The sequence below is a fragment of the Hibiscus syriacus genome, unplaced genomic scaffold (genome assembly GCF_006381635.1).
Source record: "Hibiscus syriacus cultivar Baekdansim isolate YM2019G1 unplaced genomic scaffold, ASM638163v2 tig00110478_pilon, whole genome shotgun sequence".
Classification (NCBI taxonomy): domain Eukaryota; kingdom Viridiplantae; phylum Streptophyta; class Magnoliopsida; order Malvales; family Malvaceae; genus Hibiscus; species Hibiscus syriacus.
Window position 1 is genome coordinate 946,677 of NW_024062755.1, and position 27,625 is coordinate 974,301.

General features: G+C 38.7%; 1 protein-coding gene, 1 long non-coding RNA gene and 1 pseudogene across 2 annotated transcripts; 2 read left to right on the plus strand and 1 right to left on the minus strand.

Moving 5' to 3' along the window:
* The first annotated feature begins 2,438 nt into the window (after nucleotides 1–2,438).
* Nucleotides 2,439–4,950, plus strand: LOC120128387 (heat stress transcription factor A-5-like). The gene is made up of 2 exons (XM_039146070.1): nucleotides 2,439–2,734; nucleotides 3,369–4,950. The coding sequence occupies exons 1-2, from the start codon at nucleotides 2,492–2,494 to the stop codon at nucleotides 4,605–4,607; spliced, it is 1,482 nt and encodes a 493-aa protein (XP_039002001.1). The 5' UTR covers nucleotides 2,439–2,491; the 3' UTR covers nucleotides 4,608–4,950.
* Nucleotides 4,951–5,187: 237 nt separating this feature from the next.
* On the plus strand, nucleotides 5,188–5,771 carry LOC120128215 (annotated as a pseudogene).
* Nucleotides 5,772–8,545: 2,774 nt separating this feature from the next.
* Nucleotides 8,546–25,866, minus strand: LOC120128193. Its single transcript, XR_005516610.1, has 3 exons — nucleotides 25,855–25,866; nucleotides 16,259–16,262; nucleotides 8,546–8,645 (listed from the first exon to the last, which is right to left on the minus strand). It is a non-coding gene; the product is annotated as an uncharacterized LOC120128193 (long non-coding RNA).
* Between the last annotated feature and the right edge of the window lie 1,759 nt (nucleotides 25,867–27,625).

Genomic DNA, 27,625 nt, shown 5'->3' on the forward strand with positions numbered 1-27,625 from the left:
GTAATTCATTTAAGTTTCATATTAAAGTTTTGGGTTAATTATTTATTTGGTCACTAACGCTTTAGGTGTAAATTATCTCTAGATCCTCCCATGTTTAACGTTTTTTTAATTTAGTCACCTGCAGGGCTTGATTTTTAATTTTTTTTATTTGTCTCGACTTAATTATTTTCCAGTTTTTGTTTTAGTTATTATTTTGAGTTATTTAGGTTTAAGTTCCTTGTTCGTTTTTATTTAAGTCTCCGTTTTAATTTTTAGTCAGCATGTTTAATTTTACGTATGTTTAAATTTGTAGTTACTAATTTTGTTAATATGATGTATATATATACACTTTTTAAAATTTATAGTTTGGCATGTTATGTTTTTTATTTTTATATTTAGGTCACATGTGTACATTATATGTTAATATGCATGGTTTATAATTTTTAATTAAAATATATGTATATAATTTTTTGCATGTCACGTCGTATGATATTTTTAATCTTGTTTAATTAATTTTGGCATGACATCCTTTTTGCACGATTCGCATGGTAACATCATTTGCATAACTCAATATATTACATAATCGGACTAAAGGGTAATACCCTTTTAATTTAAAATTGTCCTAAGTGGCCTGTCTTAACTGATTATAGGGTTGTTTTGACGATTTTATATTAAAAGTGTATCCTGAAGTGAAACAAAAAAATTGATTCGTCACCTAAAATTTGGGAACGAAAGAAAATGAAATGTTCGTTTATTTAAATTTATCGAGAAAAAGTTGTTATAGCTTTTAAGATCTAGTCTCGATATTCGTAAATAATCGAATATTCTTTATCTTTCTAAAACGACTTGGTAATTTTAATTTAATTTATTTGGGTGCTTTTGAATATTATAATGAAATTTTAATATTATATTATTTTAATTTGAGTAGGAATTAATTTTCTCAAGTACTGATAAATTATTCTTTCTCGATATGAAATAATTGAATATTACTACATTTCATTGTAAAATTAGCATTTTTTCGGGATCATAAATCAAATCAAGTTCGAATTTTTCAAGTTCAATGCAAAGGCGTTAATTAATCGACTAGGTACCGATTTAGGGCGTTGTGGGGGTGCTAATCCTTCCCCACACGTAACCGACTCCCGAACTCAATTTTTTGGTAACGCAGACATTAATTTATTGTTTTAATTAAAATTAATTTTTATTTAAAATAACAAACATTTTTGGGTGCCCAATCACACCCTAACCAAAGATTGGTGGCGACTCTTTGAACTATATTTTTTTTATCGTAAAGGAAATTCAAAATTTTTTGAAACGAGAGGTCTTTTAAATCGCATTTGTTTTTTAAATTAAAATGAGATAGTTTAGAATTAATGTGGTTTTCAAAATCTCACCTTTCAAGAAAAATCGTTTGGACAAAATCATCTTTCAGTTTTACAAGCAAAATTGTAATCTTTCTATTTATAAAATAGCATTGTAATTATGAGTAAAGTATATAAATGATCTTCAATTATAGGGTGTTGTTTTATTGAGTCTCCCGACTATTAAAAGTTGCGAATGATCCTTTGATTATAAGATATTGTTTTGTTGAGTTCATGTACTATTAAAAGTTACAAAATAGTCACATGACTATTCATATATTTCAAATTCGTCTTTATCTATTAACAAATTGACTACAATCTAAGCTGGACATAACATGCTAATTGTGATATAATAAAATCTGATCTCAAACGACTATCATATTTCATTCAATATGTTAACGGTCAGCTCATATTGTCATCAATTTTTTAACAAAAAGAGACGAGTTTGGAACATATGAATAATCGAGTGACTATTTTATAACTTTTAATAGTTAAGGGACTCAATAAAATAATATCCAATAGGCGAGGGACCATTTTGTGTACTTTACCCTAAAATTATTTATGAAAGTTGACTTGTGTGGTATTATATATATTTATTACTTTTAAAAAAAATTATTTTTTAATTTTTTATACTTAAATATATAATAATGGAATGTAAGAAAAATCGATCAAGGTTATAATCTCCTCTCTAAAAAGTATTAAAATTTTAAATTTATTTTCTTTATTCTTCAATTCATTTTTATCTTTGTATTAAAATCGAAACACATATGATATTAATAATCTTAATTTTTCTATAATGATATCTAATCTCATTACTAAAATAATTAATTTCATCATTACCACTGTTTTTAATATCTGGAGATTCTATCTTACTTTCTATTCAGTTCAACTTTAAATTTAATAATTATTGTATATTTTGTGATTTTTAAATTATATCTATATAAATTAACATGTTAACAATTTATATTATATAAAACTTTAAAATATTTATTTATTACATTTTATATTATATTAATTTTAATATTTTCCGAATTATATAATATAATGTTTAAATTTGCAACACAATAAAGACTGTCAAAATTGTCAAATTTCTCCGTTAGGAACTCGACGACCCTTTCCTTAAACTCCTTCCTTTACCAAAAAATCGAAAAATGGACCCAACCGCACCCTGCGCGTCGGCCGCCGCCGGCGCTGGTGGCGGAGGAGAGCCTGCACCTTTCCTTGTAAAGACATACGACATGGTGGACGACTCATCCACAGACGACATCGTTTCATGGAGCTCCCACAGAAAGAGCTTTGTTGTTTGGAACCCTCCTGAGTTCGCTCGCCTTTTGCTTCCCACCTATTTCAAGCACAGTAATTTCTCCAGCTTCATCAGGCAGCTTAATACCTATGTAAGTTTCTTTTCCTTTCTGGGTTTTTTTTTGCCTAATTAATGTATTTTTATTGAATTCTCTGATAATTGGGCGGAAATTATTAGCTTTTGAGTTCATTCTGTGATAGAACATGCATGGAGTATTTCTAGTTTCATACTTTTTATCCTTCAGATTGGGGAAATTTATCCATTTATTTTTTTCTTTTTCTGATAATTGACTAAACAAGTTAATTTCAAATTGCTTATGGGTATCAACCTTTTCCTGTTAATGTCTTTGTGCTGTGATATGTGATTCATAGGGTGAATTCTATTAGAATTGAGGCGTTCTGTTAGTCAAAGAACTATGGAGGTGAATCAATTATCAACCTTGTTAAGAAAACATGAGAAATGTAAATAAGTCTTTTGACTTTGGAATTAAAGAATCTTCCGCATAGTTGTTTGACATTTTCATTTTTCATTCTTGTGCATTCCTCAACCAAAATATCCGTATCTTTCTTTTTTTCATGTTTTCTAATGAATAGTTTATCTTGGATGCACAGGGCGGTTGTAAGAAGAATCAGATTTCTATTACTTATAGTTTGCTTAGGTTTGGTGTATGAGAATTGAGTGCCTGAGTATGATCTGAGAGCATATGTATCTAATTTGGTTGACAGCGTTTCCAGAAGATTGATCCCGAAAAGTGGGAATTTGCCAATGAAGATTTTGTGAAAGATCAAAGGAATCTTCTTAAGAACATCCACCGTAGAAAACCTATTCACAGCCATAGTAATCCTCCAGGTTCTTTGATAGATCCAGAGAGAGCTGGATATGAAGAAGAAATCGAAAAGCTTTCTCGTGAGAACGCTGCACTTGAGGCTAATATTTCGAGGTCTAGAAAGGAGCGATCAGCTTTGAAGCAGCAGGTGGAAGAGCTGACACTGCAGGCTGATCAAATGGAGCAGAGGCAGGAGACTTTGTTTAACTTCTTAGAAAATGCTTTGCAAGACCCTTCTTTCGTCGAACATATTGTTCGTAAGATTGAATCTATGGATGATGTTGCTGCATATAATAAGAGAAGAAGACTGCCTGAAAATGATCGAACCAAGCCAGTTGGACAACATAGTCTTTTGGACAACAAAAGCAGTTCTACGTCTGAGTTTGGAAATGTTGTTCACCTCGATTTCTCGAACAAGCTAAGACTAGAATTGACATCAGCCGTTTCGGATATTAATTTGGTTTCTCAGAGCACACAAAGTTCTAAGGAAGATGGGGAAAGTCTTCAGAGAAGGATATCTCAAGGTGAACCAAAGGATGATAATATCAGACCCGAGGGCATTTTATTCACTCCCGAAACATTAGAACTTTCAGATACGGGCACATCTTTTACATTCAACATGGATTCATCATTCACTCAAAGAGTATCAATGAATGAAAGCCCAACCTTGCATTCATTGCAACAGAGATTAAGTTCCAACGAGGAACCTGATAGTAATATTTCCTGTCAATTAAATCTAACTCTGGCATCTTCTTCACTGCAAGTTGATAAAAGTCCTAGCTTAACTAGGATGTCACAACTAAATTGGGAAATTGGAAAAGTCTCCGAGCCAAGGTCCAATTCCAACAGTAAAGACTCTGATCCCAGAGCTTTCGAGAACAGCAGAAACATGATTGATGGGGAAACTACATTATCTTCATCAAAAGAAGGTTCTAATAGAAATCAAGAGCCTGTGGCTCCTCCAGCCAGAGTGAATGATGTATTTTGGGAACAGTTCCTTACTGAAAGACCAGGTTCCTCTGACAATGAAGAGGCCAGTTCCAATTATCGAGCAAATCCGTATGAAGAGCAGGAAGACAGAAGGTCGGCCCATGGACTAGCAAGGAATTCTAAGAACATTGAGCAGCTTAGTCTTTGAGAAGCAAAGTTGTCTTTCCAGAAATCCAATGAGAAGTCTACAAAGGTGTTTTTCATTCCTTTTGTTTCTTTGCAATAGTTATAGTAACTTCATTTATAGGATTCGGTTTTATATATAACTGCGAAAAATTAGTTTGAATAAAATCCTTTTGAATTCCATTTGGTTAGTGGCATGTTACTATAAGTGCTCAAATTCGAGAGATAGAAACCTTCAATTGTAAAATGTAAAGTTATGTTACTGTACTGTCTAGTTTTCAAGGTTTCAGTAACTAAGCAACTATGTTTATCTTGTGAAATTGACACAATCTGCCTTTCTTCCTTTATCGAAACTGAAGTCTCCTCTTGACTGTTTTTTCTGCCTAGAACTTTCATTTTTGGCAAACAGAACTGTTGTTTCTATCTTAAAATGTTCAGCTAACAATCGATCTCATACATTTTGATGTTGTTGTTTTTGTGCTACACCAGTCTTGAGATAAAATAATAATCTTTATCCTTCTAATAAATCACAAAATAGAATACACCTCGTGAGATTAAAAAATATCTTTTTTCCATTAATTTTATAATTTATAGAAATGACTAAATTTCCAAACAAAGTGGGATAATTTGGCATAAATACAAGGAAGCTTGTTCTGTTTCAAATTTCAACTTATTGTCCTTATACATCTCCTCTCCAACTACCCTAAAATGTCTTTACTTCCAGTCTCCCCCCATGAAAGACCCCTAAAACAGGACAACAAAACTCCAAGCTAACTCCATCAAACCCCCCCACCCCACCCCCAAAATGGCCATTCCCAAACTCATCTTAACCACTCTCTCTCTATCCCTTCTTTGCCTCCATACTTGTGTTGCTGTGTCAGTTTTGGAGCTCCAAAATGCACTGGAAACCAGTGAGGTTGATGCCATGGTGAAAAGGGTTTGCGCCAAGAAGGTTGAAGATTGTTTATGAGATGAAGAAATGAAGTCTGAGAGCCAAAGGAGGCTGCTTTTGATGCAGAGAAGATACATCAGTTATGAGACACTGAGGAGGGACATGGTCCCTTGTGACAAGCCTGGTGCTTCTTACTATGATTGTCATGCTGGTGAAGCTAATCATTATAGTAGGGGGATGTGAGATTATTACAAGATGTGCTAGAGGGATCAAAGGTGTTAGAACTTAGAACCTAAACTTGAGCTGTTTTTTATTCATCTTTTTTGGGTTGTTGTTGTATATTTTAGAGATACTTACCTTGAAATTTCTATATATAAAATGCATGTTTAACTTTGGTTTTCAGTACATTTGAGGCTTGCTTGTTAGATTAGGGGGGGATGAACTGAGTATTTACTGCCAAAATCTGGGTTTCCAAGATGTTTTATGTTTGAATCAACTGTTCTGATTTTCATGGTTAAAAGTCAACCCCCCTCTCCCCCCAATAATTGTATAAAATGTAAGTTTTCTCTACTATTTGTTTAGTTATTGAAGTATTTTTTAGTGAAGAACATAAGGAAAAGGTTAATTTACAATTAAGTCTGCATTGTCCTTCAACTTGAAGGTAAATCCATGGCGTCTCTCAAGCCTATCATATGCTATATTCTGTGTTAATGGTCTCACATGGTTTAGTCTAACATTATTTGTTTCTTATTTATGTGTTATAAGGCTTGCCTGTTAAACCCTATGCCCCAACCAACCTATGTTGCCATGACTTCTTATTTTCTTGAATTTACTTGCATTTGACATCCGTGTCCAACACATATTCGAACTTGAATATCGATATGTGGTCCTTTTGAAAAAAAGAACAAACTAAATATACCATATGCACCACTCACCCGAATTCGATTAACATAGGTCAAATGCTGGGTTTTATTAGCTTTGATCATCAAATGCAGGTAGTTACATTAAGGGCTCGTATAGGATGGTTTGTGATTTCATTTCTTTCTCACTTTTCATTCATTTGACTGAAGTTGATCTTGTTTTCCCTTTGGGAGTTCTCTTTCATTTTTATTGAATTTAAAGTCATTGAATTGATTCTTCCCCACCATATAAACATGGCAATAATTGTTTGTAGATCATATGGTTGCACTGATTGTTATTATTGTTTTTGTCCTACATTGTAAAGGCTGATTTCTTCATAGCCAAAATGGTTTTGAGATGCTTAAATCCAAATATCTGAAGTGCAGTCACCACCTGGATATCTCATCTCATGAGCCAGGCAAGCGTCGCTTCCCATCTAAGCTCAACTGGATCATCTGTGATCCCCTTCTCTGACTATTCCCCTGTAAAGAATGTAACAATGTTAATCTATCACCATTGATATGAATGTTAGAACTTAGAACAGACCTGGATTTGTGGAACATCAGATTGCCATTGTTTTACCACCTTTTGTCACCACTATATGGCTTCCCTTTTGAATTAATCCTCCAACCCATACTTGGCCAGCCAAGACCGGATTTTTAGGGTCCTCGATGTTATATTGTCGGACATCTCTGTGAAACCAGTTGGCGAATTACAGAAAATTATCGTCAAGAGAGACGAAGACATGACTCCATGACCCGTCTTTGGTTTTGAAAAACAGAACCATTTTACTTGCTATGGCGCACCCAACGTACCCTGTATATTTAGACAGATCATGCAGGAATCTTATCAGCAAACGACAATGAAAACAAAACAGTACATATCGGATTCGAGCAAAACCAAGTCTTCATAAACAAAGTTGTAACATGTTCTCAATGTTAACATGTAACTGATCACCATTGAATTTGTCATTCAATGGATGCTTGTTTTTCCTTGAATTCTACGAATCCACCTTGTAACATTCCTTTGCGAATCTCTCTCAACGATTCTCATGAACCAAGAAAATGTTGCGAAGGAAAAAGAAACATCTACTGAATGACAATGATGTTGAACATAAAGGTTTGTTTAGGAAGTGACGCAAGATTTAATGCTAGTAAATTTTTTTAAGAAATGACGAACTTATAAAATTTCAAGAGGAGAAAAACAGGTTTTCAATATAAAATACATATATAAAATCTCTGGGTTTGTTCAAGGTGTTGTTGGAAGATAACTTGCATTGTTTATTGTTCAATTCGATCATATCATTGTCTGCACTTGCAAACCTAATATGGTGTCTGTCACCTCTCTAAATCCTCACTTAACCATAATAATTGCGTCATCTCTCAGCTAATTGTTCACCTCTGCTTCTGCCGCTTCTTCTTCTGTCTTATAATTAGGTCGTCGCAGCCACTGTTCTAAATTAGAGAATCTTGCCCTTGGGGCTGTAGACATGTCTGATGTTGTGCCTACATCCTTTTTAAACATGTCTTCATCTCTAAAGCAATTGGGTGTCTTTGCTTGTAAGTTACAAGGGGAATTCCCTAGTGAAATATTCCAGCTTGGGTACCTAGAGTATCTTGACCTTGGTGATAACTCTTGACAGGTTCTCTCTCCAAGTCCAATTGGAGTAGTCCACTCTGATTGTTGGACCTTTTGTTTAATGATTTTCGAGGCTCAATTCCTGCATCTCTTGGAAACCTCACAGAATCACCACTTCAAGTCTTGGAGCCAACAATTGTTCAACCTCACACACCTTACTTCTTTACATCTTGGCTTTTCACTCTGCCATTTTTAGACCACAGCCATAATAGGTTCACCGCTCTTCCCAATCAGATTCAAAAGCCTAATCTAGTCCAATGAGTTCATTTGGCTCATAATGACATAGATGGTGAAATACCAAATTTCTTCTTTGGTCTTGTAAATCTTGTCGAGCTTGATCTTTCATCAAATAATTTCAGTGGTGTCATCATGTTAGACGTTAACTCTATTTCAAAAGCTCCAAACTTTATCCATGTCTTCTTGCAACGTTAAGTGGTTCCCGAATGTTTTACGATCAGCAAAAAGCTTGGCAGAACTTGATCTTTCTCACAACCTACTCCAAGGTCTTGTTCCGATTGATCTGCCATCATCATTGCGAAAATTTTTGATTTCAGAAAACAAATTGACAGGAGAAATCCCTCCTTCAATTTGTAATTTGACTTCACTTTATGTTCTTGACTTGTCTAGAAACAACTTCAGAGGAAACGTTCCGGCTTGTGTTGGAAACTCAAGCTTTTTCATCTCAACCATAAACCTAAAAAAGAATAACGTGAGCGGCAAAATCCCTGACTTTTACGTTCACGGCTACCGTTTGAATGTTCTTTCCCTTAACGACAACCAATTGGAAGGGTATTTTCCACGATCCTTGATCAAATGTACTTGAGAATTTTAAATGTTGCAAATAACAAGTGATACCTTTCCCCTCTGGTTGGGTACTCTTCCATTGCTGCAAGTGTTAGTCATGCGAATCCAATGGGTTTCATTCATGGTCCCTTGAACACTTCAGAAGATGTTAAACCATTAACCATCCTTTCCATCATTGAAGATTGTTGATCTATCTAACAATGAATTTACAGGTCCCTTGCATTTAACTTTCTTCCAAAATCTGCATGCTCTCAAGGATGTAAGAACCTGAAGAACATGGTTTTCCGTTCGTACATCGAGGGGTGATGGTGTGGTTTCTGTGAATCTAACGTCAAAATGATTAGAGATGGAGCTACAGTCAATAAGAGCTTTGGCCTTTTACACTACCATTGATTTTTCAAACAATCGATTCAGTGGAATAATCCCCAACTCAATTGGAGAGCTTTGGGCAATTCAAGTGCTCAACCTGTCTTGCAACGGCTTCAGCGGTCACATCCCACGTCTTTGGGGAACGTAGTAGCACTTCAATCGTTGGATCTTTCATCAAACAAGCTCAATGGTGAGATTCATCCCAGATGACAAACCTGGCATTTCTTGAAGTGTTAAATTTCTCGCACAATAATCTCATGGGACTCATCCCCAATGGAAAACAATTCAACACCTTTGAGAAGATTCCTACATGGGAAACCTGGGGTTATGTGGCTTCCCCTGACAAAGAAATGCGGCAATGGCCGGGGCCAGAACCGCCTTCACCGAAGTCGAAGAAAGATGGTGGTGGTTCAGCAGTAAGTTTCTTTTGGAAACTTGTACTGATGGGATACGCAAGTGGAGTTGTGGTAGGAATAAGCACTGCATACATTGTGTTCACCGCTGGAAGGCCACGGTGGTTAGTGAGGATAGTGGAAAGAGAATTGCAAAGGAATGTTACAAGTTGGGTTCATAGAATTCAAGGAAAAAGAAACATCCACTGAATGACAAATTCCAAGGTGCGTTTTTAGCAATTTATCTGGCAAAATTTCTTAGATAATACAGTTAGAACTTAGAAAAAGGAAGGACTCAAATAGGATGATGGGGAAAACTAGGGTATTTGTTACAATATAAGTGGAAAGAAGACGAATGGAGTATTTGGCCTCTTTGTAAAAACGGACGGTCTTTGGGGAAGATGCATGGAAGACAAGACATCTTCTCCATGCTATATACAGTTCGATGAGTTGTGCAATCGGATTGTCCGAACATATTTTAGAGGTTGCCATGTGATCTTGACGTCTTCCTATTTACATTATAGCAAATACCCTAGTTGAGAAAATAAATATCACGTTACCTCATTTGAGTCTTTCTTTCTTTTCACTGCATTTTCTAAAAAAAATTTGAGTTTGTCATTGATTTTGTAGTCTAGAAATTAGACATTCTTTTTCCTACCAATTGTCATATATAGTGGTTGGAACTGAAGCTGGGGGAAGATGCACCGTCGCTTGCAGCTGGAAAGATTTGGCTAGAAAGAGCTTGTTTTCTGGTTTCAATTTCAGTGTTAATGATTTGAAGATAGGGTTCAAGGTGTTGTTGGAAGATAATTTGCATTGTTTATATTTCAATTTGATTATATCAGAGTCTGCACTTACAAACTATTGTGTTTATGTACTTTAGCTATGTTTGTGGGACAATGTTAAGCAAACTCAAACCGAGAGAAGCAGACGAGCAAGAGTCAAGCCCAGACAACTGCTGCCAAGGAGCCTAAATGACATGTTTGCTTCTCTCGGTTTGAGTTTACTAAACATTGGGCCGTCTCCTATATTTTTTTTGACATGTTTTCCTTTTATCAATAAACAATGCGTCCTCGTTTCCTCTCATGTTTTAATTCTCTCCTTGTTCTTCAATATAACAGATAAATTTTATATTCTATTTAGAAATATAAAATATTAAATAAATTCAATGAAAGGTAGGTATAGACAATGGTTTTATTTTGCATTAAAGGTAGTTTAAACTCAAAGAAGTATGAAGAAAACGCGCCAAAAGACAGCTTTTGCAAACAAGAAAATGAAAAGGATGCCCTGAAACTAAAACAACAAACATCTGTCTCACAAACGTAGCTAGAGCACATAAATACAATCGTTTACAAGTGCAGACACTGATATAATCAAATTGGACAATAAACAATGCAAGTTATCTTCCAACAACACCTTGAACCCTATCTTCAAATCACTGACACTGAAAATGAACCCAGAAAACAAGCTCTTTCTAGCCAAATATTTCCAGCAGCAAGCAACGGTGCTTCTTCCCCCAGTTTCAGTTCCAACTACTATATATGACAATTGGTAGGGAAAAGAATAAGTCTAATTTCAAGACTACAAAATCAACGAGAAACTAATAGATAGTTAAAAAAACGCACCTTGGAATTTGTCATTCAGTGGATGTTTCTTTTTCCTTGGATTCTGCGAACCCACCTTGTAAAATTCCTTTGCAAATCTCTTTCCACGATTCTCACTAATCACCATGGCCTTCCAGTGGTGAACACAATGTAGGTTGTGCTTATTCCTACCACAACTCCACTTCCGCGTCCCATCATTACAAGTTTCCAAAAGAAACTTACTGCAGAACCACCATCTTCCATCAACTTCAGTGCAGGCGGTTTCGGTCCCTGTCTGGGGCCATTGTCGCATTGCTTTGCCAGGGGGAAGCCACATAACCCCAAGTTTCCAATGTAGGAATCATTCTCAAATGTGCTGAATTGTTTTCCATTGGGAATGTATCCCACGAGATTGTTCTGCGAGAAGTTTAACACTTCAAGAAACGTCAGGTTTGTCAACTGGGATGGAATCTCACCACTGAGCTTGTTTGATGAAAGATCCAACGATTGAAGTGCTACTAAGTTCCCCAACGACAGTGGGATATGACCGATGAAGCCGTTGTGAGACAGGTTGAGCACTTGAATTATGCAAAGCTCTCCAATTGAGTTGGGCATTTCTCCAACGAATCGATTGTTTGAAAAATCAATGACGTTGACGCTCTTGTTTGATTTAGCTCCATCTCTGATCTTTTTGACGTTACACTAAGCAGAACATCTCTAGTGAGTCCAGCCAAGAGCAGTAGGTAATGTTCCATTGGATAACCTATGTTTGTTGCAACCTTGAGAGCATGCAGATTTTGGAAGAAAGTTGAAGGCAAGGGATCCGTAAATTCATTGCTAGATAGATCAACAATCTTCAATGACTGAAAGGATGGTTTAACATGTTAGGAAATGTTCAAGGGACCATGAAACCCATTGGATCGCATGATCAAAACTTGCAGGTCTGGATGGCCCTTCCAATTGGTTATCGTTAAGGGAAAGAACTAGCAAACTGTAGCCATGAATGATGCAGGGGGATCCGAGACAGATGATGTTGAGCTGTCAGATTGCACGTTGATGGCGCTGAGATACCATGAGTTGGCAGATCAGCGCAAAGGCGGGAATTGATTGTGACATGTTCCTTATTGGGGTCGTTTTGAGTATGTTTCAGTCTTTTGGCCATAACTTTGGCTACAGGTGTCAGAATCGCGCATAAGACCCCAATCCGGAAAGCTCTTTTCGACGCGCACGCTCTCCACATCGAGCTACGCATCGAGCTACGCTCCATGTGGCCTTTTTTTCAACCTCAAATTCTGCCGTTTTCCCCTCCGAATCACTAGATTTAGTTATTTTTTACTATTTATGGTAATATTTCGATTGTTAATTAGGAAGTCAATTTAAATCCGATTTAGACCGGATTTTTGGGAGATTGCTTATTTTATTTCGAATTTCAATTTAGAGTGATTTTCGGGATTTTGCTATTTTTGGCAAAATTCGAATAAATACGATTTTTGCTATTTTTGGCAAAATTCGAATAAAGACGATTTTTTTTGCTATAACAGTCCGGCTTGTGGACTGCTTTTGATAGTTATTGATTTTATAATATTTTATTAAACCCTAGAGACTTTTTTTATCTGGTTTTTGGGTGAATTTTCTCTTGTGAATCGTCTGTCGGAGCTAGCCTACAGGATAATCACTATTCTGTCTGGCGTCAGTTGGTGTCAGAGCTTCAACATCTTCTTGGGAAATTTCACCAGTTTCAATGGCTGGAGGTCGTGGTCGTGGTCGTCGTGAGCAGGTTCCGAATGAGGAAGCCCAACGCCGTGATCGCAGCGTTCAGGATGTGATGATTGCGGATTTGCAGAGGCAAGTCGCAGAATTAACCCAGCGCCTGGCGGCGCAGAATTAACATGTTAGGAAATGTTCAAGGGACCATGAAACCCATTGGATCGCATGATCAAAACTTGCAGGTCTGGATGGCCCTTCCAATTGGTTATCGTTAAGGGAAAGAACTAGCAAACTGTAGCCATGAATGATGCAGGGGGATCCGAGACAGATGATGTTGAGCTGTCAGATTGCACGTTGATGGCGCTGAGATACCATGAGTTGGCAGATCAGCGCAAAGGCGGGAATTGATTGTGACATGTTCCTTATTGGGGTCGTTTTGAGTATGTTTCAGTCTTTTGGCCATAACTTTGGCTACAGGTGTCAGAATCGCGCATAAGACCCCAATCCGGAAAGCTCTTTTCGACGCGCACGCTCTCCACATCGAGCTACGCATCGAGCTACGCTCCATGTGGCCTTTTTTTCAACCTCAAATTCTGCCGTTTTCCCCTCCGAATCACTAGATTTAGTTATTTTTTACTATTTATGGTAATATTTCGATTGTTAATTAGGAAGTCAATTTAAATCCGATTTAGACCGGATTTTTGGGAGATTGCTTATTTTATTTCGAATTTCAATTTAGAGTGATTTTCGGGATTTTGCTATTTTTGGCAAAATTTGAATAAATACGATTTTTGCTATTTTTGGCAAAATTCGAATAAAGACGATTTTTTTTGCTATAACAGTCCGGCTTGTGGACTGCTTTTGATAGTTATTGATTTTATAATATTTTATTAAACCCTAGAGACTTTTTTTCTCTGGTTTTTGGGTGAATTTTCTCTTGTGAATCGTCTGTCGGAGCTAGCCTACAGGATAATCACTATTCTGTCTGGCGTCAGTTGGTGTCAGAGCTTCAACATCTTCTTGGGAAATTTCACCAGTTTTAATGGCTGGAGGTCGTGGTCGTGGTCGTCGTGAGCAGGTTCCGAATGAGGAAGCCCAACGTCGTGATCGCAGCGTTCAGGATGTGATGATTGCGGATTTGCAGAGGCAAGTCGCAGAATTAACCCAGCGCCTGGCGGCGCAGGATTTAGAGGATCGTGAGGCCTCTGATCACGATACCAATTCCACTTTCGAAAACCATATCACAATCGCGCAGGATTCCGGGGCGCAGGATTCCGGGAGCACCGTGGTCGGGAGGAGCGTCATGGAGACCTCGGTTTTCGGGTCGATCTCCCTGAGTTTTCTGGTACATTACAGGCCGAGGGATTCGTGGATTGGATTAATGAAGTGGAGCGTATTTTTGAATATAAGGAAGTCCCCGATCGTGTGAAAGTGAAACTGATCGCCATCAAACTCAAGGGCAGAGCATCTGCGTGGTGGGAACAGTTACGACGTTCACGAGAAAGACAGGGTAAAGCCAAGATCACTGATTGGGAGAAGATGAAAAAGAAGATGAAGGGCCACTTCCTTCCCTTCGGCTACACGCAAACCTTATTTCAACGACTTCATGCGTTGAGGCAGGGCGCGCGATCAGTCGATGATTACACGGAGGAGTTTTACCAATTGGTCGCCCGGAACAATTTATCTGAGACGGAGGAGCAGATGGTGGCGCGATATTTGGGGGGTTTACGCCAGCCCTTGCAAGATGTCCTCAGCCTTCATTCATTGTGGAGTGTTTCGGAAGCATACCAGCGTGCACTTGCTGTTGAAAAACAGCAAAACAGGAGACCAGTGATCAGGATCACAACAGTCGACCAGTTCGCCCTCAAGAGTCACGTCCTGCTCAGCAGCCACCGCAGGGTAATTCTAACCCTACTATTAGATGTTTTCGTTGTGGTGAACAAGAGCATAGGGCGACTGATTGCAGGAAGCCTGATAGTCAAAAGGGAAAAAATTTGTTGATTGAGGAAAACGTGGAAGACGAGACTGAGGAGATTGGCGAACCCGTGTATGACGATGATGAGACTGATGATGTGCTGTATGGAGATGGTCATGAGACTCTGGTCGTTCGCAAGAGTCTACTTACCCCCAAGGGCGATTCAGGGGACGATTGGTTGAGAACCAATATTTTCCACACGACTTGCACAGTTGCAGATAAAGTCTGCAAAATGATCATTGACAGCGGCAGTTGTGAGAATGTAGTGTCCGAGGAGGTTGTCCAGAAATTGCAGTTGAAGACGGACCGTCATCCTAAGCCATACAAGTTGTCATGGCTAAATAAAGACAGTGAGGTAACAGTTGATAGGCGATGCCTGGTGTCTTTTTCAATTGGTAGAAAATATTTTGATAATGCCTGGTGTGATGTTGTGTCTATGGATGCGTGTCATATATTGTTGGGTCGACCTTGGCAGTATGATCGCAGTGTCATTCATGATGGACGGAAGAATACATATTCCCTTAGCATCAAGGGAAAAAAGATTGTGTTGGCACCCCGGCGGGAAGGACTTACTCCTACCCCAGTAACCCATAATACTAATCTGCTTTCTATGTCCAGTTTTTTAGATGAGATTGAGCATGGCGACGTGGTCTATGCCTTGCTACCTTGCGAGAACAATGCAGTAGACGTGGATACAGATTTACCAGTAGAGGTGCAGCGGTTGCTAGCAGAATTCTCTAACTTGATGCCAGAGGATCTTCCTCCTGGACTACCACCTATGAGGGATATTCAGCATCAAATTGACCATGTTCCTGGGTCAAGTTTGCCAAATCGACCAGCATATCGCCTCAGTCCCAAGGAGGCCGAAGAGTTGCAGCGACAGGTGGAAGAGTTGTTGGAGAGGGGCTATATCCGAGAGAGTATGAGCCCATGTGCAGTCCCTGCTCTGTTAGTGCCAAAGAAAGATAGTTCTTGGCGTATGTGTGTTGACAGCCGAGCGATCAACAGAATTACAGTGAAGTACCGGTTTCCAATTCCCCGTCTAGATGATATGTTGGATCAGCTATCTGGTTCTAAGATCTTCTCAAAAATTGACCTTAAGAGCGGTTACCACCAAATCAGAATAAGGCCTGGAGATGAGTGGAAGACGGCGTTTAAAACGCCACAAGGGTTGTATGAGTGGATGGTCATGCCTTTTGGGTTATCCAATGCGCCCAGTACATTCATGAGATTTATTCATCAGGTCTTGCGGCCTTTTATGGGGAAATTTGTTGTAGTTTACTTCGATGATATCCTCGTTTATAGTCCGACATGGACTTCACACTTCGATCACCTCTGTGCTGTTTTTGAGATGCTGAAAACGGAGTGCTTGTTTGTCAATCAAAAGAAGTGTTCTTTCTTCACTACTTCTGTGACTTTTCTTGGTTTTGTTGTGTCTACTGATGGTGTTCATGCAGATCAGTCAAAAATAGATGCAGTCTTGGAGTGGCCCAGACCAAGAACCTTACATGACATCCGAAGTTTCCATGGCTTGGCGTCTTTTTACCGTCGATTCATTAGAAATTTCAGTACTCTGATCACCCCTATCACAGAGTGCCTCAAGGGGCGTGATTTCCAGTGGTCTGAGGAGGCAGAGGCCAGTTTTCAACTGGTCAAGCAGAAGATGACCGAGGCTCCAGTTTTGGCACTTCCAGATTTTGACAAAGTGTTCGAGGTAAATTGTGATGCATCTGGCGTTGGCATTGGTGGTGTTCTGAGTCAAGCAGGTCGTCTGGTTGCTTTTTTCAGTGAGAAGCTATCGGGATCAAAGAAAAATTATTCCACTTATGATCTGGAGTTCTATGCCATAGTTCAGTCCCTGAAGCATTGGCGTCACTACCTAGTACAGAAGGAGTTTATTCTGTTTACCGATCATGAGGCCTTGAAGTACATCAATGGCCAACACAAGCTGAGTAGACGTCATGCCAAGTGGGTAGCATACTTGCAAGAATTCACTTTTACGCTGAGGCACCAAGCAGGGAGTTTGAACCGCGGCGCAGATGCCCTGAGCCATCGTACCTTACTTCTCACCACCATGAGTACTAAAGTTGCAGGATTTGAGACGTTCACAGATATGTATGCAGCTGATCCTTCCTTTGGAAGGATATTTCAGGAGGTAACTGAGGGTCACCGTCATGATTTTGTTTTGCATAATGGGTATCTGTTTCGTGGATTACAATTGTGCATTCCAGATTATTCATTGAGGCAGCAAATTATAAGTGAACTCCATAATGAGGGACACTTTGGCCGAGATAAGACATTGGCCCTTATCTCTTCTGAATTTTATTGGCCCAAGTTGACTAGTGATGTGACCCATTATGTGGACCGTTGTTATGTGTGCCAGCGGTCTAAGGGAGTTCTCACCAATGCGGGATTGTACACTCCCTTACCTGTTCCTGAAGCTCCTTGGTTCGATGTCAGCATGGATTTTGTACTAGGCTTACCCCGCACCCAAAGGGCCTCTGATTCTATCTTTGTTGTGGTTGACAGGTTTTCCAAGATGGCTTATTTTGTAGCTTGCAGAAAGACTATGGATGCTGACCGGATTGCCCATCTCTATTTCAAGAAGATTGTGCGTTTACATGGTGTTCCTCGATCCATCACTTCAGATCGTGATACTAAGTTCATCAGTCATTTCTGGAAGAGCCTGTGGGGGAAACTGGGAACACAGTTGAATTTCAGTAGCGCCTACCACCCCCAGACGGATGGCCAGACTGAGGTGGTGAACTGAAGTTTGGGAAACCTTTTAAGGTGTTTGGCAGGAACGAAGCCGAAGCAGTGGGATTTGGCATTGCCTCAGGCAGAATTTGCCTACAACAGATCAAAAAACAGAACCACAGGTTTAAGCCCATTTGAGATTGTCTATGGTCAGAACCCATCCGGGGTGTTGGACTTAGCCCCTATTCCACGTATAGGACGTTTCAGTCCTAAAGCAGATGAGATGGCAAAGTATCTTCGGGGTATCCATGAGCAGGTGAAACAGATCATTCATGAGAGCAATACCAAGTACAAGACTCGGGTCGACAATCATCGTCGTCAGGTACTTTTTGATGTTGGTGATTTTGTTTGGGCTGTATTAACTCGTGATCGTTTTCCTGTTGGTGAGTATAATAAGCTTAAGGATCGGAAGATTGGACCTTGTGAGGTCGTGCAAAAGATCAATGATAATTCTTACAGGTTGCGACTTCCCAGTCACTTGAAGACTTCTGATGTCTTTAATGTGAAGCACCTGAGTCATTGTTTTGTGGATCCTGATGACACTACTCTGAACTCGAGGACGAGTTCTTTCCAACCCGGGGTGACTGATGCAGGGGGATCCGAGACAGATGATGCTGAGCTGTCAGATTGCACGTTGATGGCGCTGAGATACCATGAGTTGGCAGATCAGCGCAAAGGCGGGAATTGATTGTGACATGTTCCTTATTGGGGTCGATTTGAGTATGTTTCAGTCTTTTGGCCATAACTTTGGCTACAGGTGTCAGAATCGCGCATAAGACCCCAATCCGGAAAGCTCTTTTCGACGCGCACGCTCTCCACATCGAGCTACGCTCCATGTGGCCTTTTTTTCAACCTCAAATTCTGCCGTTTTCCTCTCCGAATCACTAGATTTAGTTATTTTTTACTATTTATGGTAATATTTCGATTGTTAATTAGGAAGTCAATTTAAATCCGATTTAGACCGGATTTTTGGGAGATTGCTTATTTTATTTCGAATTTCAATTTAGAGTGATTTTCGGGATTTTGCTATTTTTGGCAAAATTCGAATAAATATGATTTTTGCTATTTTTGGCAAAATTCGAATAAAGACGATTTTTTTTTGCTATAACAGTCCGGCTTGTGGACTGCTTTTGATAGTTATTGATTTTATAATATTTTATTAAACCCTAGAGACTTTTTTTCTCTGGTTTTTGGGCGAATTTTCTCTTGTGAATCGTCTGTCGGAGCTAGCCTACAAGATAATCACTATTCTGTCTGGCGTCAATGAACTTGTAGGTTTATGGTTGAGATGAAAGAGCTTGAATTTCCAACACAAGGCGGAATGTTTCCAGTCAAGTAATATCTAGACAAGTCAATAATTTTAAGTAAAGTCAAATTACAAATTGAAGGAGGGATTTCTCCTGTCAGTTTGTTTTCTGAAATATAGAATTCTTGCAACAATAATGGCAGATCAACTGGAAGATGGCCTTGGAGTAGGTTGGAATGAAGATCAAGGATTATAAGATTCTTCCCTGGAAATTGCTCTAAACCAATCAACAAGTTGTGAGAAACATTTAAAGTCAACAATTGTTCCCAACCCTCTGTTTCCCACTTTAAAATTGAACCTTGAATTTTGTTATTGGAAAGATCAAGTTGTTTCAAGCTTTTTGCTGACTGTAAAACATGCGAGAACCGCTTAACGTTGCAAGAAGACATGGATAAAGTTTGGAACTTTGGAAAAGAAGAGTTAACACCATTGTCACTACTCCAAGATAGCAACTTGTTATTTAAAAGATCAAGCTCTGTGAGATTCTTCAGCTTGGTAGCTCATCTAACTTGATGACACCACTGAAATTATTTGATGAAAGATCAAGCTCTGTGAGATTCTTCAGCTTGGATAGCTCATCTAACTTGATAACACCACTAAAATTATTTGATGACAGATCAAGCTCCACAAGATTTACAAGACCAAAGAAGAAACTTGGTATTTCACCATGTATGTCATTATGAGCCAAAGAAACATGTTGGACTGAAATAGGCTCTTGAATCTGATTGGGAAGAGCGGTGAACCTTTTACGACTGAGGTCTAAAGTTTCTACAAATGGCAGAGTGAAAAGCTATGATGGAATTGCAGCACTGAGCAAGTTATCAAATAATTCCGAAACTTCTAGACTCAGAAGGCCGCTGACATGAGTTGGGAGGGGACCTTGTATCCTATTCGATGATAAATGTAAAGAAGTAAGGTGTGTGAGGTTGAACAAAGATGAGGGAAGTTCACCGCTAATATTACAGTAATGGAAATCCGGAATAGTAAGTTTGTTGAGGTTTCCAAAAACATCTGGAATTTGGCTTCCGAAATTGTTGGCTCCAAAACTTAAAGAGGTGGTTTTTGTGAGGTTTCCAAGGGATGCAGGAATTGAGCCTCGAAAATTATTGATCAAAAGGTCCAAGAACCAGAGGACTACTCCAATTGGACTTGGGGAGATAACCTGTTAAAGAGTTATCACCAAGATTATTAGAAACTCAAGACAAGTTGAAAAATTGTAGTTTGTATTTCACATTTTACAAAGCTGAGCAAGACTGCTTTTATAGCTACAAAAGTAAGAAACCGTTTGCATAACAGCACGCCTACCTGACTAACAGTCTGAGGCTTTGCTTGCATACGCTCGAGGACACACTAATTATGTGCACACTTTACACGTGATCTCTCAACATTCTCCCTACTTTTCCTTCTTCTTCACCTTTCAGCAGCATCACATTAACTCTCGCTCGAAATGTGGTGAACGCTGTCTTAGTCAATGGTTTTGTTAGGCCATCAGTGGTTTGATGTGCAGCAGGAACATAGCTAACGCATAACTGGTTGGCTGCAATCTTTTCCCTTACAAAGTGAACATCCAAATCCACATGTTTTGACTGTGCATGATGGATCGGATTGGCGCTCAACGCAATCGCACTGGTGTTGTCACACCATATAATAGGGCATTCATGTCGTTTTACTTCTAGATCAATTAGGAGTGCATCCACCCAAGTAACCTCTGCTGCTGCATCAGCTAAGCTTCGATATTCAGCTTCCATGGTTGATCTAGAAACTACCTTCTGCTTCTTAGCAGTCCACGACACCATGTTGCTGCCAACGTAGACACAATAACCTGTCATGGATCGTTGATCATCAACACATCCACCCCAGTCAGCATCTGCAAAAGCCTTTACATGCATTGCTTCTTTGGAAGGTGAAAACACAAGTCCAAACTCGACAGTCCCAGCTAGATAACGTAATATGTGTTTTGCAGCCAGCATATGACACTCTCGTGGTGCATGCATAAATTGAGCCACCTTGCTCACACTGTAGGCTACATCCGGCCTCGTATGGCAAACATACAATAATGCTCCTACTATACTTCGAAATTCTCGTGCATTCTCTAATAATTTACCTCCATCACTGCAGAGCTTGTTGTTGACAGTCATAGGTGTGGCAGTTGGTGTGGCCTTTAACATATTCGTTTTCTCCAGTAACTCTAAAACAAACTTTTTTTGACTGAGCACTAGGGAATCATCACATCTTTGAACTTCAATACCTAGAAAGTACTTTAGGTCTCCAAGGTCTTTTAAGGAAAAATTATCATGAAGCATTTGTACCACTCGTTCAACTTCATCAACAGTCTCACCAGTAACAAGGATGTCATCGACATAAACGAGCACATATGTTGATACACCACGGGCACGAGTGATGAACAATGAAACATCAGCTTTCGATGGCCAAAACCCCATTTGCAGCAGGCTGTCCTTCAACTTAGAATACCAATTTCTTGGTGCTTGGCGCAACCCATAAAGGGCCTTATGAAGTTTGTACACAAGTTTAGTGTCATCTGCAGCAGTTTGTTCAAAGCCAAGCGGCTGTTGCATAAAGACATCCTCACTCAAATCACCATTTAAGAAGGCGTTGTTCACATCTACATGCCTTAGGGACCATCTGTTTATGACAGCAAGAGACAGCACAACATTTAGCGTTGGAAACTTGACCACTGGACTGAAAGTCTCTTTAAAATCTTGCCCTGGCACTTGTGAAAAACCCTTTGCAACAAGGCGTGCCTTGTAACGATTGACGATGCCATCCGGATTCTGTTTTAACTTGAACAACCATTTGCACCCAACAGCTGTTCGTCCAGCTGACAATGTCACCAACGACCACGTACCATTCCGTTGTAAGGCTGCTAGTTCATTCTGCACAGAAGCTGCCCAGTTGCTCGATTTCATAGCCTGATGAACATCAGTAGGAATTGTCCCACCAACCTCACTAACAAACACTTTCGGTTTGAATATACCACACTTACTGCGTGTAAGCATGGGGTGGTTGTTGGTAACAGGGACAACATCAACTGAAGCTTCACCAGCAGACTCAATTGAGGCTTCATTGACAGGCTGCACATTGGCATTGTCCTCACCATTACTACTCGAACCAGCACTTGAGGAAGAACCTTCAGCAAGCAACAAGAGAACATTATCACTATTGGTCAGATCGGCCCCGTCCACCAAGGAATCGTGACTATCTTCACTCAATACAGCACCTACAAGTGAAGTGTCACTAGTGGATACATGTTGTGGCAGTACTTCTTGAAGACACGGCTTGTGACGCTTAGCAACAACCTCAAGAGCTGCTGATTTCGACGAAGGTTGAGCATGACAACATGCAGTAGTCTTTGTTTCTGCAAAAGGGAAAACAAAAGCAACAAGAGAACATTATCACTATTGGTCAGATCGGCCCCGTCCACCAAGGAATCGTGACTATCTTCACTCAATACAGCACCTACAAGTGAAGTGTCACTAGTGGATACATGTTGTGGCAGTACTTCTTGAAGACACGGCTTGTGACGCTTAGCAACAACCTCAAGAGCTGCTGATTTCGACGAAGGTTGAGCATGACAACATGCAGTAGTCTTTGTTTCTGCAAAAGGGAAAACAAACTCATCAAATTTAACATGCTTTCTAATAAACACTCGACCATTGGAGTCAATGCACTGAAACCCTCGATGTTGAGTGCTATAACCCAAGAACGTGCATACTCTGGATTGGGGCATCAATTTGTGTAGTTGAAATGCCCGTAGGTGTGGGAAGCACCTACAACCAAACACACGTAGCACTTTATAGTCTGGTTTCTTATCAAATAGCTTCTCGAACGGTGAAATGTTGTCGAGCACGTTGGTAGGCAATCTGTTCACAAGGTGAGCTGCAGTAGCTGCTGCATATGACCAAAAAATAACTGGAAGAGAGGCTTGAGCTAACAATACAAGCGCCAACTCTATTAAGTGTCGATGCTTACGTTCCATTACCCCATTTTGTTCAGATGTGTGAGGACACGTGACCCTGTGTAAAACACCTTCTCGGGTTAATTCATTCGCCCAGTTTCTGTATTCTCCTCCCCAGTCGCTTTGCACAGCTTTTATAGGTAGAGAGAATTGTGTCTTAACCATACTTTGGAACATTCGAAACGCTACAATTGCCTGTGACTTATCCTTCAAAAAATACACCCATGTGTATCTTATACACGCATCCACAAACGAAATGTAATATCTATTTCCAGCCGAGGGCTCAGGTGAAGGCCCCCAAAGATCAAAGAAAACAAGCTGAAATGGAACATCATATAAGGTATTGGACTAAGTAAAGGGTAACTTGTGACTTTTACCCAAGCAACAAGTAACACACGTGTGATTTGCATTATTCGAAATATCAATAACAATTGTCTTACAAACAGACTTTAAAATGGGAAAGACTGGGTGTCCTAATCTCCTATGCCACAGATCAAGAGCATTACAAGAGACATTCACCGAAAAAGCCTTTGGTTTATTACAAGCACTTGAACTATTATTATCCAATGCAAAGGTATAAAGGCCACCTTGCTGATTGCATCGTAGTATAACCTCGCCAGATGCCTCATCACGAATGCAACATCCATCCGCATGAAACTCGAAGAATACGTGATTATCCCTAGTAAGCTTTGACACCAAAAGAAGATGTTTAGTAATCTGGGGCACATGTAATAATTCTGTGAGCAACAAAGCTCGTGAGGATGACGCTGAATGTAACAAGGATTTACCAACCGTATTTACACTAAGGGAAACTCCATTTCCAACTAATAGGTTACCTGGACAATCAAGGTCAGTGATGTGAGCTATGTTGGATGCATCCGGGGTCACGTGATGTTTGGCACCCGAATCAACCACCCACTGAGCACGATGAGGTGCAGCAAAATTAGCCTGAGAGGCACCACCAGCTTGCACCGAAGCAACACCATGTTTACTGGCACAACATGCACAACCAACATTGTCGAGGCTCACATAGTTGACACTGCTGGATTCACCCTTAGATTTTGACTGATCATTATTTGCTAGGACACCAACAAAATCACGATCAAACCAGTACCAGCATCTGTCAACCGAGTGGCCATTCTTGCCACATAATTGACACTACAGGCGGGCTCGACTTCTGCCACCAGACCGTCCTCCACGCATCGAGGCAAACTGATGTGGTTTGTAATCGTGAGTACTATCCGAAGCAGTAGCAGTTGCAAGAGTTTGGTCTTGCGCAACGTTGGCACTCATCAGAAAATTCTCAGGATGAGAATCAAATCCAGCCAATTGAGTCTCGGCATCAATAAGCATGGAATAGATCCGGTCCAAAGTAAGTGAATTTGGACTCGTGGTAATTACCGCCATAAAGGATTGATACTCTCTTGGCAAGCCTTTCAAGACGCTCACAACATGCTCAACTTGTGACACAGGGCTGCCACACGACTCGAGGGCATCACAAATCTCCTTGATGCGTGTGAGATATACACGTATGGAGTCATCACCTTTCCTCAACGACTGCAGCTTGTAGTGTAAATTCATGACCGTTGTTGTCAAGCGGTTGGCAAAAAACTGCACCACAGTACGCCAAACAACCGCTGCGGAATCAGCTCCTACAAACTGAGGTAGAAGCGAAGCACTGATCGTGGACAAGAGCCACGAGGCAAGAGCACTATCTTGTGCAATGAAGTCTTCAAACGCTTCATTGACAACAGCTACTCCATTCTCATCAACAACAAATTCAGGCGGTACTATCATCGTACCATTGAGAAGCCGTTCGAGCCAATGACTACGAACCGTGAAAAGGACCTGCTGCTTCCAGAGAAGGAAATTAGTCTCGTCCAAACCAACATTTACTTTCTTATTTGTAAACATGCGAACCGAGCAGGAAGCAACACTTAGCAATTGGCGTCAGAGAGCACAGCAGAAAAGAAGCCCAAAATGTTTGGCGAAAGATACAATGATGGAGATTCAATTGCTTTAGAGATGAAGACATGTTTAAAATGGATGTAGGCACGACATCAGACATGTATAAACTCCCAAGGGCAAGATTCTCTAATTTAGACAAGTTACCTGTAAGCATACGGAAATTGTGGCTATTAATTCTCAAGTGATTCCTGGAAAGATCAAGTGAAATGCGAAGAAATATCCGATGGAACTAAACCGAAGAATTCATTGCCAGAAAGATTAAGATGTGTTAGACTCACTAACTGACTCAACCCAGACGGAACCAAAGAGCCATTGAGATTGTTGTGGGCGAGGTTGAGTCGTTGGAGTCCTTGAATACGGAAAAGGGAGGTGTTTAGAGAAAGAGAGCCAACAAGGTTAGAGCAACTAAGGTCCAGGCTAATCACCTGACCAGTTACCTTATTACATGTCACACCCTCCCATGTGCAACAAACTGTGCTTTCATTCCACGACTTTGTTTGGGATAAGATGCGCCATGACATGATACATTCCCATCAATGGACAAAGTGTTTTTGAATCGGATTAAGACCGAGCTGTCAGCCGGTTGACACAAAGGAGTTGGATAAAGAGAAAAGAAAGACAAACCAATAGAAGAATGGAAAAGGGAAAGAAAGAACAACGTAATAGGAGACTATGGACTATAAACTTTCCCATGTGAATGGCTGAGCGATGCTATATGAAGGTGGATTCATGGGGATATATTTATCTCCTTTCTTGTCTGTTAAGTACTCCTTCTATTTCATTAAATGTGTCATTTTTAAGTTATAAAATTCTCTCACTCAAAATATCTTATTAGAAAAATCAATAAATAACACATTTTTTTACATTTTTCCTTTTACACATATCAAAACAAATCTATCAATCACTTTTTGATAAATACTTTTATCATTTATCTTATTTTACACATGATCAAATTTATCTGTTAAAACTACGTGTTTTGTTAATAAGATACACAGTTAATAGGACGGAGGGAGTATTTTAAATATCTTTTTTTCTTTTTATATATATATTTAGTAGAGTCTATAGGGAAAGGAACATAAATTTTAAGGGTAAAGTGCATAAATGGTCCCCAGATTATAGGTAATGTTTTGTTGATCATTAATTATTAAAAATTATAAAATAGTCATTTGACTATAAGATGTTACTTTGTTGAGTCCACTAACTATTAAAAGTTTCAAAATGATCGCTTAACTATTCATTTGTTCTAAACTCGTCTTTTTCGTTAAAAATGGTAGTCATCTGAGCTAGACAATAACCTATTGACTAAGATATAATAAAATTATATTTTAATAATGTCTACTGGTACCAACATTACTTTCAAGACTGGCTCAACGTATAATCTTTCAAGACTGGCTCAATAGTGTAATATAAACGAAGTATCGATCCATACAATACTTCTCAAACGATTATGAGATCATATTTTATCATATCACAGTCAACAAGTTAATGTCCGGCTTAGATGGTCGCCAATTTTTTAATGAAAATGACGAGTTTATAATATATGAATAGTCGGGTGATCATTTTGTGAGTTTTAGTCAGGTGACTCAACAAAACAACATCCTATAATAAATGAATTATTTTATAATTTTTAATAGTCAATAAACTTAATAAAGTAACGTCTAATAGAGAATCAAAACAGTATGAAAGCAACGTCAAAGGAAAAGCTGAAAAAGATAGTTTCAATCAACTTATTTAATTGGAATTTAATCATTATGATATATCAAAAGATTATATGGAAGAAAAGTAGTGCACTCATGGTATTTGTTCACATTTATTTGTTGTAATTAGGGTTGTAAAAGAGTCGAGTTGAGTTCAAGTATTGTTGAGTTTAACTCGAATTTGGAAAGTTTAAAATTAGGCTCGACTCGACTCGAAAACTCGCAAGCTAAAAATTATCAAGCTCAGCTCGAACTTGAAATATAATATTGAAACTCAACTCGAACTCGAAAAGACTTTAACTTGAAAAAATTTCAGGAGCTCGATTGAATCTCGATTCAAGCTCAAACTCAAACTCGAATTTGAACCTACAAAAAATCTTATATTACATTTAAAAATATATTTTTAAAATTTTATAATTATCAATAATGTATTTTTAATATCTTTTTAATAATGTAATTTTAAAAAATCTAAAATTATAATATAACAATTTTTACAATTTCTAAGCACTCACGTGAAGCCGGAAGAAAACAACCATGCATGATTGATAAAAAAAAATGGGGTTGTACTCTTTATGAAGTGAAAAAAAATTAAAATAATAACGATTAAAGTTGAAGGGATTTATCTTTGCATTCTTTTATATAATACGTAAAGAAAATAAATTAAAATTCACTACTTAAATATTATACACTTGACAAATAGATTTAAATACAAATCATTAATAATCACTCTACCTATTTGTTGAATAAATTTTGATAAATATAATTTCCCTTCTTTGTATGATAAAATTTAATATTAGCAAAGATAATATTTTAGATCGACGTCATAGAACTGTATTAATAAATTTTATAATTATATTTTAAAAAATCATAGAAAAAATAAATCGCTTCATGTAAGCCATGCATCAATCATCGTGTAAGTTAAAAAGATTAAATATGTGTATGATTCCATCATCTTCGAGGGTAAACCAAGAAACAGAAACAGTTAAAGCAAATTGCTTCGTTTTGGATAATTAATTGATAAACAAGATGCAATAAAACTGGAGCTGCATCAATGGCAACTATTATGATTTTATCTCCCA

Excerpts from the sequence above, each read along its gene's own strand:
- LOC120128387 (XM_039146070.1), top strand. The coding sequence starts at position 2,492 with ATGGACCCAACCGCACCCTGCGCGTCGGCCGCCGCCGGCGCTGGTGGC. Across the intron at positions 2,735-3,368 it reads TCAGGCAGCTTAATACCTAT|CGTTTCCAGAAGATTGATCC; the intron begins GTAAGTTTCTTT and ends TTTGGTTGACAG.